We start from the raw sequence: 16,594 nt of genomic DNA, 5'->3' as shown, positions 1-16,594 counted from the left end.
AGAAGGACGGAATTGAAATTAGTTGACCAGGCTGACTCTGGTTTCAGCGCTTCACTGTTTTGTGCTGTGACAGTTTTACAATGGCAGAGAGGAAGGCCAGAGATTTGTTTGCTGGAGAAAAGTTGCTTAAAATAACTTGCTGGGGATAAAAAGGTGGCCGGGGCCAGTGAAGCTGTGAAATCCTCCTTGTGTGACAGCCCCGGGAGGCAGGGCTGGACAAAGGGCTAGGCCCTTGATCAGCCAGTGTTAAGGGGTTTTACAGAACTCAGCTCTTGCTGCTTTGGTTTGGTGAAAAAGCAGAGGCCTTCTCTAATTTGAGGGGTTGGGGTGGGTGTGGACAGGGAGTTAAACTTCACAACTAATAAATTGGCAAATTGTATAGCCGTCCCTTCAGTAAACGCCTGTGGTTGTCGGATGCCAGGAAGGTGGAACCTGAATGAGTATCTGATATTTGCCACAAGAATTGCAGCTCATTGCCTTGGAATCGAAATTACTCTTAATTGGGAACAAAGCAAATGGGGGATAAATTTTCTTGGCCTTTTCCCTGTTTTGCCAGCTCTTTGGATTTGATCAGACCTAATTTCACTCCTGTGATAAGTACGTGCTGACACAAAGTATTATGGGCTGTCAGTCTACTTAGATTTCAGTTCCGTATTCATTTTATGTATGGCGTTTCCATAAAGACTTGGGGTTTCATTTTCCTAAACAGAAGTACAGATAACAGATATTACATGAAATTGTTCTTTTCCTTAAAGTCTAATCTGGAAATTGGCTCATGATGTTGGCACGGGTTTTTAATATAATTTAAATGAAAATGCCAAATTATACTCTTTGCACATTGTAGCTTTAAATATTGACTTTTCGCCTTTTGAAATGCTTGAGTTTCTAAGAGGCCTAATGTGGAAAGGCAAATTTGTTAGAATAATATATCTACTATAATTCCTATGAAAAGACTTAAAATATTCTGGAATTTGGAAGCTCAGTCAGGAGGTGACCACTTGGAACCCTGACGGTCTATAAACACAAGCTTACAATTGAGAGTTTTCTCTAAGAATAGGCACAGAGAAAATCGCATATTATCTTGCAAATGAAGAATGGGAAATTCCAGGTCTCAAATGAAGACAGATTTCCCTTTAATCTTTCAGCTCGTGTCACCTGCTAAACAGCCCTTACAAGAGTTGCTGAGGTTTAATCAGTATTTAATAATTATTGCATTTGTTCAACCGACTTTTATTTTAAAAGCAAACATGTCCCTTGAATGAAAGGCAGGATAATGGATGGGTTTCTTATATCTGCTGTGGTTTTAATTTAATTTTTAAAACTATGTTTTAATGTCAATACTGTTTCATGTTAGCAAAGTCTAGAGAAATTGATTATGGTTTCTTAGCATGGGATTGTTTCCTTAAAAGCCATGAAAGGGAAAAGAATCAATATTAGTGATTTCCAAGTGGCAGCTTTTTACAGAGGCCCCCAGCACGATTGATTACAGCTGCTTTTGTAAAGGATTTTAAAAGAATAATCTGTATTAAAAACATTATTCTTTGGTATGAGCTTCAACAGTTCCAAATGGGTTTCCATGGGGGCTGTGCTGCAATGTCCCCACTTGAAGGGACTGTGGCTGTCACCGATGGTCCAGGGCAGCCAGGCAGAGGGAAGGCTATTAGGTGAGGAGCTGTTTGGCTCGCATGCCAACGAGGTTACCCAGGCAGCTGCAGTCATTCAGCCTCCAAAGCAGCAGGGGCAAGAGGCAAGTTATTTTTCTACGAGCACTGTGTAAGGTTAAGCAGCAAGAAGAGTCAGAAGTATGTCTTTGTTCCAGAGCCTTGGCTAGAGGCAGGTATGTTCTGTGGATATGAGGAGTAATAGAAGCTGACAGCTCCCCAGCCTCCATATCCTGAGACGCATGCGGAGAGGAGAGAACGCGTCTTCGTGGGCATCTAATGCTTGAGCACCACGACCAGGTTGTTCTCAGACTGCATGCTGATCTTGTTCCAGTTAAATAATAAACTTGACTCTGGGCAGAGGCACTCTCTGGAGGTAGGGTGCCTGGAGCAGTTAAGTCTATTAGAAACAGTCCCATCTCCAAAAGCAAGTGACAGAGCCCGAGTGAGAGACCTTTAATGTGGCCTGGGCTCCCATGGTTTTTAATGCTCAGTAGGGCTCTGTGGTCTCTGGGAAATGAAGATGTAACAGGTAGCCCAGGTGGCTTTCATCCCAAAGGGACTGAGGGTGGGGCCGGGGGTTACATAGACCTTGCCATTGGTTGTATCACAGAAGGCCTTCACAGGAATAGGACTCATTAATTTGCAAAGGGTGGAAGATCCTGGGGACGTGGGGATTTTTAGAAAACAGTGTTCAGTTTACCGTCATCAATTTTTATTCGGTACCCTTGGATGCCAAATCACCACAGAGGCCTTTGGTAGGGCTTGCTTCAGAACTGACAGAAACAGCTGGTAGGCTGCTGTTATTACTGGATTCACTTGGAGGAAAAAGAATGTTCCTTCAGGTGGTCAGATGGGTTTTTGACTCATCGCTATTTGCTTTTCTTTATGCCCCATAATTTTGGAAAACGAAATGTCATGTCTCTTGTGAAATGGTGCTCTTGAATGTATCTTCCAACTGAGACTTAATTATCACTTAATTGCCATGAATCGCCCCCTCATTTGGGGGCAATAATAATAAAATGTATTGCTCTTTTAAAAATTATTGTCTAAAGTGCTTTTTAAATATTATTTTTTAATTGAGCATGTAATTTTACCATCTTTCCCGGTTTCCTCTTTCCCCTCAAACTCCACATCCTCAGATCATGAGAACAAGAGAACGGGGCTCCGTCAGCACAGTGTCTTCATACGGAGGTTCTGATGGGTCGGGAAGATGCAGGCAGCGCTGAGTCGGATTGGGTTCCATTCTGGATCTTTGGAGGCTTTGGCCACATGTTGGTTTGCACAGTCAATAAAGAGTGCATCGTTGGTAGAAAAAATATCACTCTCCACAAGTCTCCTTTCCTCTTCATTAGGCAAGACCATGAATGTTACCTGCAAATAAATTATGCCGACACTAAGAGAAGTACCTTCTGAAGTGCGTTTGCTAAGAGACGGCACAGGGCCTGGGACTGCGTGCACACCCCACGTGAAGCACATCCTTGTGGCTGGGAACCCGTGCTCCTGCCTCACGTGCTGCAGGCCCGGGAAGGCTCCATTTCTTGGGGAATTTCATCCAGGGTCTCTGATGGATTTCATCACGTGTTCTCATACCTTTAAATCCTTTCCTGGTTCCTCCATTAAGGAAACAATTTCTTTAAGAGCTGCTTGGCCCTCATTGTTTTCTTTACTTGGTTGAAAAGTTTGGTCAAAGGCGGGGAAAATTGGGGCAACTCTAATAGCATAACCCATAAAATATACTTAAAAAATTCCTTTGTAATATAACCAAAAGAAACCCAGGGCCTGGGGCTGTGAGTCTTGGGCAGAATCAGGGTATTATTCCAGTAGATACCAGGAATGTGAATAATCTCTGGGCACATGGTACAGACCCCACTGTGACTTGGCTTCGAGTATTAAAAGTTCAGAAGAGTTTGACTCCAGTGTTGAAGTCAGTGGTCTCATCACCTTTTGATCATCCCCTTCTGCTTAGCTTTGTTTCTTCCCCGTGTAAGGAACCAGCAGCAAATGTCATCTTTGAAAATGCCCCACTAGGTTAGGTAGTCACGGTGCCGACCCAAAGGTCCTCTGGAATCAGCAGGACAGGCAGAGTGAGAGGCTCCCCTTACGCACAGATGAGGTAAGTGTAGTGGAAGGGCCCCCAAAACCGGGAGCAGTGCGGAACACCTGTGGGGCTTGCTGGCTTGGCCGCTGCTGCCTGGGACCAAGCTGGAAGTGCACTTGTCTGCTGGGAAACCCGGCAGCCTCACCTTGACGCGGAGTGGCTTCCTTGCTTTAAATAAGCCAGGAAGAAAGAGTAGCTAATGAGATGGGTCATTAGACTCAGGAAATTTTAGAACCAAGAATCTTGTGATTGACTTTCCATTTTACTGTGACTTCAGATGAAATTCATCCGGAGCAGCCCAAGCACGGTTGGGTCATTCTGTGGCACTTTCCTGAAGTATGAAGTGTTTTTCATGCTTGTCATTTATACACCTATATGATACTTTTCTTAGATTTTAAAAAATATAGTGCCCCTGTCTCTGTTTGAATGCATTTACTGTTAAAGAATTAATAAGTTTTCAGAAGCCATTTATACACTGGAAGCTGGTCCTTGGTCATTTGTGACCATGGCTCACTGGTCTTGTGCTTTCTGTACATTTAGCACCATATATATTTATATATTTATATGTGGTTTTAAAAATTGTAACAGTAATATCACTTAGGAAAGACAGCATTCACAAGCCCACCTCACCCTTCCTCTCTTTGTTTTCCAAACCCATTTCAATGCTTGGTCAAATGGATATGAAATTTTAATAGAGTTGTGATATTAGAAAATATCACAGTAGCTTATGCTTTTTAAATGTAGTGTGTAGTCTAAACTTTTTTCTTGTTGCTCTGTGGTATATGATGTTTAATGGCTATGTTGAGAAAGTTCGTGTGTCATACGTGACTGAGATAGCTACGCTGCTGTAGTCGGCAGGTGGGTTGTCTCAGAGATCTTTTCTGTTATTCAGTTGAGGTATAATTGACATACTCATTGATTTTACTCTAACGCAGTAGTCAACACCTCAGCTTCGCCTGTCTTTAGTCTGTTTCCTTGGGATAATTCCTGAGAGTTGAACTTTCTGATCAGATGGTATAAAACATTTCAGATTTTCTTAAAATGCATTACTAGAGTGCTTCCCCAAAGGGTTTATCCCAATTTCTGTTAGCTGGTGTCTAGTGAATAGTCCAAGCTTCTCGTTACAGGCCGGTAGTAAAGTGTCCATATTCCTATTCACATGCGGTCTCAGTGCTAGCTTAGACCGCTGCAGTACAGGCTCATTTCTGTTAATCAGCTGCTGTGGAGCACAGGTTCTTTCTCTGCATCCACCAATCCTGGAAGGCAAGGTCTGCCCTTTGGACCTAGGGTCTTTCCATTTTCCTGTCCCATAGGCTTCCTGTGGCATTCTGTCAGCCCCCATATAGGGTGGAGATATAGGTGGCTGTGCCTTGGGGCCTCCAATTATAGCAGTTGAAAAACCCTTAGAGTGAATTATTAAATCTAAACCAGAGTCTGTTGGCTTCCTGCACTTGCCTTGGAGTCTGTTTCATTGTGGTAGTTTTTACACAACACTTCTGAATTAGAAATAAATGCCAAATCTCTTTTTTTCCCCTCCGCTCCTGCCAAACTCCACCAGGAAACAGAATCTCATTATTTCAGTTAGAATATATTAATACTGACCCTCTCCGGCACTTGGGACTTTTCAGGTTAGGCTCATATGGCTTCTATTTTTACTCTAGTCTAAACTGTGGTCCTATGGATAGCCAAATAAATACTGAAATATTCTAGTTTGAGTGGTGGGGAGGCAGCAATGCTTATAATAACGTGGCTCCAAATTTCTTCCCTCTGTTTGATACTCCAAAAAAGGAAGAAAGCAGGACTTGGAGCACATCTGTAAGTAATGAACTTTTTCCTTTTCTGTGTCATGGCGTTCAACGTAATCCCGCGCGAAGTACCGGGCGTTGCTTTCCTATATGTTGCTTCAGAGAGCCCTGTTTTTGTTGCCAGCAAATTTAATTCAAGACAAAGGTCGCTTCCCTTCTCTCTCTGGATCAGGAATACAAACCCTTCCCCCTAAACAGAAATAAGAACTGTTGGTGTATTCTGCTTTTGGTTTTTACCCTCCCCCGCCCCCCAGGTGACTTGCTGTTAGAAGAGGAAGAAGACTAGTTTTTGTTTGGTATTAGCAATAAATCCATCTCAGGAGGAGTATTTTTTAAAAACCTATGGATTGAATTTTGTGATTCAAGTATTTTAGAACTTTCAGAATGACATAAAGTGAAAGTTCCTTCCAGGCGAGATATTTTTTCTTTGAAATAGTTGTCTTTGTCATTTCTCTAGCGTACAAAGTCTACGGTCAGTCGGGAATTTGGGGGCAAAGTTTAGATTTCTTTCTGCTCAGTTTATTTAGTGAAGGGTTCTTAGAACTTTGTGAAATGTTGGCTTACAGAAGAAGCTAGGGTTTGGGTCACAGGAGTTTGTAGGTGATGTGCCCACGATAGGCTTATTGGTAGATGAGCATATTCTCATTGAGTATCTGTGATTAGAGCTGTTCATTGTTACCATGTTCCAGATTAATGAGAAATGGAACTGGACTAGGAGGCTTGTATCCTCCCTGTCCTGTGTACCGTGATGCCGGGGAGAGGAGGGGCGCAGTATTCAGTTAAATAAGCATGTAAGATCTTCTGGGTCATCATACCGGAGATGCTCTTAAATTTACTCAAAAAACCACTTATTGAGCCCAGTTACTGTTCTAGAGACTCAACAGACAAACATTATAGGAAGAAAAATAATTGTGAAGCACCAGCTATACCAACATACATAATACGGTGAGGCACTTTTTCTGAAAATGATATTGATCCTGTGTAATCATAAATACATAATTAGATGAGCCAAGTGATCCTTTGGCAAGACTTTTTGTTGTTTTTGTTAACATGCTGATTATTGTGCTGAGCATTTTATTAAAGAAAGATTTAACTTGAGCTTTGTTGGCTAGGAAATCTAATTGCTTTGAACCATATTCAGTTTTTTTTTTTTTAATGCAAAGAGGAAAATTTCTACAGTTAAGTACACTAGCTCAGTGTTGCTTTTTAAAATGCTTTTCAGCCATTTAAATGTTCTCCAAAGACTGGTGCTGTGTCTCCCTGGCTCGTTGGGGGCGTTGTTAATGAGTTGGCCATTTCTTCTGAGGTCATACTTACCTTCCTGGCAGTCCTCTTCATAGCTAGTTATGAAGCTGAGTTCCAGGCTGCCCTTTTTAAAGAGACCTAGTAAGAGAACTAGGTTTTAGTTTTTAGTTTTCCCAGACGTGAGGTAACCAGGTAACTTCTTTCAAAAGTATAAGATCTGTCCAGAAGGTATCCAGCCATGTAATATGAAAAATAGAGACATTTATTGAAGAAGATACAAGATATAAGAAGCGTTGTACATAGGACAATGATACCTCAGTCCCCTTCAAAGCTGGCACCTGGGGATCTCACACAGTTCTCCCAATAGCTAGCCATCAGCTGTCCCATTGTATTTTCCTGAATCTCATCAATGGTCTGAAATCTCTTCCTTTTCAAAGGTGGTTTTAGTTTGGGGAAAAGACAGAAGTCTCAGGACACCAAATCTGGGCTGTAGTGGGGCTGAGTCACCTGGGTGATTTGATGTTTCACAAAAAAACTCTGCAAAGGATGTAGTGCATGAGTGGGCACATTGTTGTGATGAAGCCACCAGTTGGCCATAGCTGCAGCCTTCTGAATCATCAAAATAGTTTCCACAGAGGAATGGTCAAGCTTAATGCAAAATTTGCTGCAGATCCGTTGCTCTACTCACTCAGTCATTTACAATGTGACGGCCACACAGTACACATGCTCACTCAACAGCATCGACGGCCCCCACTGTCTAGTACAGTGAAGTAGTCATTGTTCATGTATCGCATTCCAGTCCACTCTCCTGGGCTGCCAGGTTACGTCAATGTCATGCAAACTGTCATTGTTATATTAACAATGGCTGAACTGTTTCTAGACAGACCTCATATGATTATTTCCTTTCACCAAATGGCTTAACAGTTCGGTTCAACCTTTCAGAAAAATGTGACCTCTGTGCTTTTTGTTGAGCATTTACCCTACTCAGGCTGTTAGAGCACAGGGACTGGCCTGGGAGGGATGTAGAAAACCTCAGACTTGGTGCTGGTCTGGGCCCTCTTCCAGAAACGTACATTCTAAGTGATGAGGGAGAGTCCCACACAGGGGGAGGCATCCGCCAGGAAACTCCAACCTCTGCTGACTTCCAAATGATTGGTTCAGACTTGAAGGAATATAGACTGTAGAAATCCTGTCACCTGCCCCACCTCGATTTGTTTCAAAAGGTTCATAGAACCAGTCAAATCTGTCTCCAATTGCCTGTGACTTGACTTTTCTTAATTTGATTTTATTTTAACTTTGCATTTTTATGAGCAGCCTGGTTATCCTTTGGCCTCACACGTCACACTCAAATGTGATTCTACCTTCATATAACCTGATTTTTTTTTTCAGAATTGGGTTTATTTTCCTAATATGCACCAGTGAATAATTTATATTCATACCCCCACTCTGTAGAAGGAAGGTGTGCTGAAGTTTTCTTAAAGGAAGAGACCTAGCTTTCCATGTAATTGATTAAGAACCTACTGTAGCTTTTTGAGGAAGTTCTGAGCTAAAGACCTTTCTTACTCAAAGATTTAAGAATTTTTTCTCATGTGTGACCTCATCTTGGACCTTGGCTTTTGTATGTATTACATGCAGAATGGTAGAGTAAGCCTGGTACATGATTAGGTACAGGTAGTTGTCTATAAATAAAACCTTAAAAGAAGTGTTTGTAAATACAACAATATTTGCTTATACACTTGTATATCAGTCATACCTCATTCATTCAAGGACAACAGTATGTTTTTCTAGTGATAAACCTAAGGTTCTTTCTACTACATCTTTGGCTCACAGGGACACCTGACAGAAAGAAGATACTACTAAAAATGAATGAATGACATTTGCTGTACATGGCTCCAGGCCTCTTCCATATGGGGAACTTACAGGACATTAGGCAGAGAAGAAACTCTCAAGCAAGAACTCTTAACTAACGCAGAATTTTCTCATATGATGCCAAGAACACTGATTCTAAAAGATGTTAAATAGTTATTCTGGGGGGAGAATTTCCATGGCCAAAGTTTGAAGTGCTGAATCAAGCAGAGTTCGACATGACTGTTACTGTTCTTCTCGGGGCCTTTTTATGATTATGTGCAAATCACCAGCAAAGGGAGGGGGCAGTGGACACAGCACGGCCAACACTCACTCACTGCGCGCGTTGAAGTTCAGATGGGCTGGAACCCCTGCCCCCCGATCTGAGCTGTGTGTGGGTCTTTGGGCAAGCCTCAATTCCTTGGTTTGTGGTAGAGATTGTTGAGATGATTACTCGTAAATGTGCCAGTGCTTATAAAACACACTTAGCACAAAATGCCTCGCACAGAAGAAACATTTAACAGGTAACTAGAGCCAATGCTTTTGAACCCCAAGCTGAATGGCTTTGACATTGTAATGTTACGGGTCATTACAGGGCATTAGAAAGGCCCCAGAGGAAGGTGACCAAAGTTTTGGGCCCCATTTTGGCCACTAACTAGACTGGATAATGTCAAGCTAATTTGCTCCCGTGGTGTTCTGTCTCTTTTGGAAAACAATAGGTGATCTTGATGCCTATAATGTCTGGCCAGGCTCTAGGATTATATGTTCCTTTGGGCTCTACAGAGGCCAGAATTGGAAAGTTCATCTTAAGGGCAAGTATATCATTTCCAAGCGAGTGTGTGGGAGAAATTATTTCATTTAATATGTGTGTTAGTTAGTAATAAAATAGTTGATTTAGTTACCTCTGGAAAGATAAGCTAAAATTACAGCCAGTTTGACACTTTGGAATCATCACCATAAAAGTGAGAGCACATTTGAATTTAAATCAGGACTGGATGTGCCTTTGTCTTGAAACAAGAAGCATCATCTGAGTTTTGTTTTCTATGATGTGATACAGATGTTATATCAGGCAATGTGAGCATTTTGCTGTTATGTGCAAAGACTGATTTTCTGAAGGTTGGGTCCTGGGGTTGGGGGTGTTCATAAATAGTGAGGTTTTCTACGTTCTGACTTTGTTACTCACCTAAGTTTAAACCATGAAGTGAATTGAACACCTACTGCTTTGAGCTTTAATGACCTCTGGGTCGCACTAGTTTAAGGCATTTAGAGGGTGTGCATCTAGTAGATAAAGCAGTGTTTCTTTCAGGGAGGGTCTCAGATTTCAGAATAAGAGATTTCCACACCTGCAGGTTGGAGCGTGAGAGCTGTTCGATACAGACCTTACCTACATGAGAAAAATCCGACGATTAGATCTGTTCAGTTGCTGTCTCGCAACTTTTCTTTGCTGAGAAAATGGACAGGTTTGTGATACTTCTTACTAAAACCGAGACTGGTGCACTTAATGGTCTTTTATGCATAGAATTAATATTTCTCTATTTATTACACACACCATATGCATTTGGGCTGAATCATTTTAACAAAATACTAGTTTTCCTCATCTTCAAGTATGTAGGACCTAGATCACCATTGCTTTCCTCAGCTTCCATCCTTGCAGTGGTGTATTTCCTCTTAGGGGTCTTATATAAAGGAAACCGGTGTCACCAGGTCGCAGTGGAGTTTTGGCCATAGAGCCAGAGGTTTGGGTAGGAGTGGCACCAGCTGGCACTGGCGCTGCAGGTGAGGCCACGTGGTAAAAGAACTTTCAAGACTAAGGCATTTTTATTTTATCCTGTAGATGATAGGGAGCCAAGAAAGGGGTTCTAGCAAGGGGGGATATGGTCATGTCTAGGAATGGTCCCCCTACAGAGAATGGATTCAAGGACAAAGACTTGAGCAAGTGACTAAGCAGGGGGTGCTGAGTAATGGTCCAGGCCCCAGGTTATGAAGTTGCTGCAGTTTGGGTGCTAGAACAGGAAAGATGGAGTTAGGAGACAAATATGTCCCTTGCTTTTCTCCTAAGCACTGTGGGGATACAAACTGAGTCAGAAGTCACCCTCCTCTGGGGAGAACTGCCTTGTCTCAGTGCTTCAGTTCCCGTGGCTGAACGTGGCCCATCTCGGTCTGCAGCCAGCCCCCCTCATTCCTAGCAGCTTTCCTCAACTTCCCTTTGCTCTCCTGTGTGCGTACGTTCCATCAGCCAAGGGGCAAAGGGCTGAAAGATCAGCTTTTTTTTCTTCCAGCTCATACTCCAAGCCCTATTAGTACTGACACTGCCCCACAGAAATGGTCGGTCCCAAATTAAACAGCCTAGTCAAGAAATCCTCCAGGCAGGCAGCTTCTCTGCACTCGGGGACCTGCCTCTGCACCTTTCTCCTGGTGACTTTAGTCAGGTGGTTCTATCCCATTCAACGAGAGGGTGTTCGGAGTGTGCCCTGAGGTGTGCTGCTTCGGGAGGCAGACAGCTGGCTAGGTGTAGAAGCAGTTGTCTTGAGTTACCCCTTTCAATGGCTTTCGAGAGATGCACATCTTCTTGTCTCAAGGAAATGTGGGTGCAGAGTTCACCTCCTTCTCCAGGCACATTAAGGGAAAAATCCTTTCAGCCCAATGTGAGTCTTCACAAAAAGAAATGTGTCGTCTTTGGAAAGGTATTTTTTGTTTAAAGGAAACACGCTGGAGGTATTCTTTGAGCATTATCTGCTACAAAGTGAAAAGGGCTTACTTATTATTAAATTGGACTCTCTGGAGGGATTTTGGGAATTCCTCCTACACACTTAGTGCCCCTGACATTAGAGCGGCAGATGACTGTGAGCTGGGTTTGGAATTATTTGCACCCCACTGGGTGATGGAGGAACAAATACTTTTAGCTGCGTTTAAGCACATTAAGCACATTGCCAGCCCCTGGACCACCCTGGAGTCCTGCAAACCCCAAGTAGCCAAGGGCAAGTCAGCTTCTCTAGACACGCCCTGACCTCCACCCCAACTCTTGCAGTAATTCTGGCCTGACAGCTCCTCATAAGGAGCCGGTGGTCCTGGGGAAGTCCGTTGCTTGTCAGGCTACTCAGTGTGCTTGAACTGTGAGAACGGGGAGGTGGCCAGGGTCTCTGGGAGGTGTTTCTGCCCATCTGCCTGTTAGTTTGACAGATGTGCCAGTCTGGACAACTGGGTCACCTAATGAACAGAAATTTAATTTATACACAGGGGTTAAATATTTTAGTGGTACCCATGCTGCCTCAAACTTCTTTGACACGGTTAAGAGGAAAATGAGTTATCCAATGAATTGTTAACATGTAAACAGACTTTCACTTACTTTTCCAACTCTCAGGTTACTTAATTGGATACAGTACAACGTGTATGGGGCAGATGATCACCCAGGCTTAGACGTGAGGGATTTTAATGATAGGAATTGTGGTGGGTCTTGCGACATGTGTTAACTCAGGGACCTGAGACAAAGGCTAATTTGTTTTAGGTAATCTCCGTTGACAAATATTTATTAAGTACCCATGCCCTTTGAGAGGGGCAGGGAGCATGCACAGGCCGTTGAAGATCTACCTTCAGTGAGTTGTACTGAGCTAAGGGGCAAGAGAAATACATCTGTGACAATTAAAAGTAACAGCGACAGTTTATTCATTAAATTGTCCATATGGTACAAAATCCAAAAATGTAGTTTACAACTAGGGAACATGTAAGGACTGGAGAAGTCAGAGGTTGCTTTGGAGTAGACGGGATTTTAGAAAGAACAAGAAGGCCCTCCAGATGAGTTGCACAGGACAAAGGTTAATTCAAGCAGGACCAAGTACTGCTTTTAGGTGGGAGCCCATGTAGCCCAAGCAGCATTAACTGAGCGCCTCCTATCCGCCAGGCACTGTGACTGCGGGGAGTGGGGGTAGGTTAATGGTGAACTGAGGTCCAGTCTCTGCCCACCAAGGAGCTGTGAGTGCAACAGGGGTCATTTAAGTTGATAGTAGAGTTACGGAATGCAGGGCTCTTGCTGCAGTTCACAAGCTTTGGGAATTACGGCCTGGAATGGTGATAGCCTTGGAAGCGGTATAATGCAGGGTGGCCTCAGATCGCAGAGTTAAGCTCTCACCATTCTAGCAGAAAAATTCCAGCACGTTCTTGGCTCAGGGTGGTCATTCAATGCCTGCAAGCCAGCCCACTGGAAAACCAATCCCTAAGGTTTCGGTTCTCAGAATGTGCCGGTGTGGTGGCTCAAGTAAAATGGGTTCCCATGCTTTCCTGTCAGCTGGCCCTGGAGCCTGGTGGGAAATACGGGTTCAGGTTTAAAATACTTCAGCATTTGTAGCCAGCAGCTGAAACTTGAGAGAATAAAGTGCTAGTGTTGTGGAGGGCGGGACCCGTCTGTCCTCCTAGGAAGGCTCCGGTCACAGAGCAGAAAGTTTTATTTTAAGAGGAAATCTGATGAAAGCCAATGTAGTAAGGGAAACATTTTTTTATAATTCCCATTAGGAACAAACATTCCATTTGAATTTTAAAAATAGGACAATAATGGCATTACCTGTTTCCAAACACAAACATTGTCTAGAAGCCATGAATCAGCTTTATTTGTTTCTGAGCTTTTTTGTGAGCTATTGGTGGTAAAATAACCAATTTACTAAAACCATTTGAAAGAATATATGGCTACTCTGCCTTCAGTTCATGCGTGGTACCTTTTTGGCAGGATTAGGTTGGATTTTAATACTAACACTCTTACTGAGGGCTAAGAAGCTGTGGCACTGGTAATACTTAGGGAGTGATCCCTCTCCATAGTCAGCATGTGGTTTGCTGTTACCCAGTGCCAGTGATATAAAAAGAATGGACTTGTGTGGGTTTATTTGCATTTGTCATTAAGGCTCTGCCGAGCCAATGAGCCCTAGAAGCGGGCTTGCAGTGGGCGTTCACCCTTGTCATTGAGCTTCACTGGCGCTGCTCCTTGTAAGGTGCTCTGCGTGGCGTCTGCCCACATCTGAGCTGTGGCAGAAAGCTCTGGACTGCCCAGGCGACTGGGGAGTTCTTGGCCCTGAGCATGGCCAGGCCTGCAGACACTTGGAGGCCTTGATTTAGCTTAAGCATCACCTTACCTTTGTATACATCCCCAAGAACGTCTTACGTGATTTCAGTGTTTTGTAGCTTTCCAGTAAGGGAGCTTCGCAGTGACTCTGTGACAAAGTGAATGCCTGAGATGGCTTAAACCTGGCTCTAGGACCACTGAAACTCGGGTTTACTGGGACCACTGAAACTTGGATTTAGTGGGATGTAACAAAATGCACACTTGATGGGTGCTGAGGTCTCTGTGCCATCTTCAGTCTACTGGAGTAGGCCACATGGGCTTCCCCGGGGGACATTTGTCCATGCTCAGCCCTTCATGCATGTTGTCAGGGGTTTCCAAGGAAAGGCAGGGCCAGAAATGGGGGCTCAGAGGAATAGAAGAAAAGGTGGTCTGCTCACTGCAGCGTGAACCTGAAGAGTAAGATAATTAAGCACATTTGTTCATCTCCCCCCATCCTGAATCCCTTCTCTTTCCTCCCTCAGAGGGCAGAGCTGACGTCTGATAAAGACATGTACCTCGACAACAGCTCCGTTGAAGACGCTTCAGGAGTGTATCCTATTGATGACGATGACTATGCTTCTGCATCGGGCTCGGGTAAGGCTGGCTACCGCCACTCTCACCGCCTCCTCCGTGCTTGCACATTCATGGAGACACACTCGGGCATAGTGTCCTGGAGCTCACTTCAGGGAGACAGGCAGGTGCATGGTGGTTGAGAGCATGCTCTTTGGAGTCCAGGTGCCTGGGTGTGAATTCTGGCTCTCCATCACCTCAGCTGTGAGATCACGGGAGTGTATTTAACTTGGCTGAACCTCGGTTTCCTCATTTACAGAACGGAAGGCCACTTCCACGTAGGCTCTCTGTGAGGATTAAAGGGGTTGACACATCTGTGGCTCTTAGAGCTTGTTGCTTGGCATGTAGTCAGAGTTCTGTCAATATCAGCTTTTAATTTTTTTTTGTTAAGGCTTTTATAGTGATATCATGAAAACCACTCTTAAATAAATCCCTCAAACTGCCGACCCCATATTGAAGATTATGGATGAAGCCAAGGAGCATTATACTGTCTTACTCCTAGTGTATTGCTCAAAAGTAGGAGGGAGAATGTCGCAGCCAGGTAAAAATGATTGCAGAGGGATAGCCTCAGCTCCTTGGTATATCAGCTATCTGTTGCTTTAGTAATGCTGTATAACAAACCACCTCAAAATGAAGAGGCTAAAGACAACGATCATTTATTCAGCTCATCATTCTGTGGGTCGGCGTTTTAGGCCGGGCTAAATGGGCTCCCACACATGTCAGTGGTCAGCTGCAGGTTGGGTATGCAGCTTTGCTGACCTTGGCTGGACTCTTACATATCTTTGGAGCAGCTGGGCAGACATGGCTCTGGTCCACATGGTCTCTCATCCTCTAGCAGGCCAGCCATTTGTTCCCAGGCTGGAGGCAGAGATCCCAAGGGAGCAGAAGGGTGCAAAGCCCCTTAGAGCCTAGGCTTAGAACTGGCACAGCATCACCACCCCATTGTATCAGTCAAAGCAAGTCACAGGGTTTGCTTTCCTTTCGTTACTCCACCTTGTAATGAAAGGAACTACTAAGTCACATGTCAGAGGATGTGGAGACGAGGGGAAATAAATGATCCTGGCCATTTTTGCAGTCTACCATACCTGGTAAATGTTTCACCTGTGCCAGGAATGGTCCCTAAGAAGCAGAGAAAGAGTTTGTGCATACATTTAAGTAACGATCAAGTCAGGAATTGGTGGTCAGCAGCATGCTAGGGAAGTGGTATCCAGGACCTTTCTTGCTTTAAATTTTCATTGTAAATTCAACAGTAAAAGTTATGCTGGACATAGGTGTCTGATGATCGGGTTGGCCTGGGCTTCAGAATGACCCAGAACAAATTCACATCAACTGTGCATCTCTGGTAGAGATCTCGCTGTGTAAGAGTAGGTGCTTTAAGCTAGAAAATGACAAGTCTGAATAAGACAGGAGAGGTGGTGGCTGACCCAGTCACAAGGAGGTTACAGTGCAATCCTAGTGTAAAAATAGCCCTAGTTATTCTTGGGAGAGTGATATATATTGCACACACAGATTGAGTGTGAAAAGAGTGTTTCTCCATAGCCCACAACTCTATTAATATATTTCACTCATGGCACCTCCTTTTTTTCTCTTAGCACCTCAAAAGTGCTTTGTAACTGTCATCTTCAAAATGTCCCAAGAAATAATAAATATGGGAACTCTTCTGTCCCTGTTTCACAGATCTTAGAATCTAAGAGTCGTTACAGATCTGTCGTTCAAGTCATTTGGCCCATTTCTGCCAAGGTTGTCCTTAAGTTTCATATGAGAAAGCAGATACACAGTCCTGCTCCTGTGCTAATCCTACCTCTCCCCATCGGGGTGAGGGCGGTTTTGAGTGGGTCCTTTCAAATCCCGAACCCACTAACCGGATAGATGGAGTTGAGGCTTCAGTGTGGGCTGGCGTTGCTTCCGCCTTGACCCCGGCCTGGGGCAGATGATGGCTGCAAAGCAGCTCATCATTCGGACTCTGGAACGCCCTTTGCACTGCCGTGGGGATGTTAGTTCTCAGCTTAAAAATAGTAGAAGTTGTAGGTAAAATTCATAGATCATATACTGTGGTCAGACATTGTTCCTCTCTTTCTAACGTCAGGACATTTCTGTAAGGACATTTCTGTTACTGTCTCCATTTTCCCAGGAGAAGACCTGAGGCACAGGGAGATTCAGTCACTTGCCTCAGGTCACACTGTTAGAATGTAGTGGAGTGGTGGGACCCGGACCAGGGAGCTGGGCTTGAGAGTGTGTTCTCTTTCACTCCTTTGCTGGGCTGCCTCCTTGTGTCACAGAA

General features: G+C 43.9%; 1 protein-coding gene across 1 annotated transcript in view; it reads left to right on the top strand.

The window, feature by feature from the left end:
* Positions 1 to 16,594, top strand: part of SDC2 (syndecan 2) — a 111,144-nt gene that overhangs the window by 80,969 nt on the left and 13,581 nt on the right. The window contains exon 2 of the mRNA XM_024572187.4: positions 14,226 to 14,337. Within this exon, the coding sequence (XP_024427955.3) occupies positions 14,226 to 14,337 (112 nt within the window). The remainder of the gene's footprint in view (positions 1 to 14,225; positions 14,338 to 16,594) is intronic.

Source organism: Desmodus rotundus, chromosome 8 (genome assembly GCF_022682495.2).
Source record: "Desmodus rotundus isolate HL8 chromosome 8, HLdesRot8A.1, whole genome shotgun sequence".
Classification (NCBI taxonomy): domain Eukaryota; kingdom Metazoa; phylum Chordata; class Mammalia; order Chiroptera; family Phyllostomidae; genus Desmodus; species Desmodus rotundus.
This window is presented reverse-complemented; position numbering and strand designations above follow the sequence as displayed.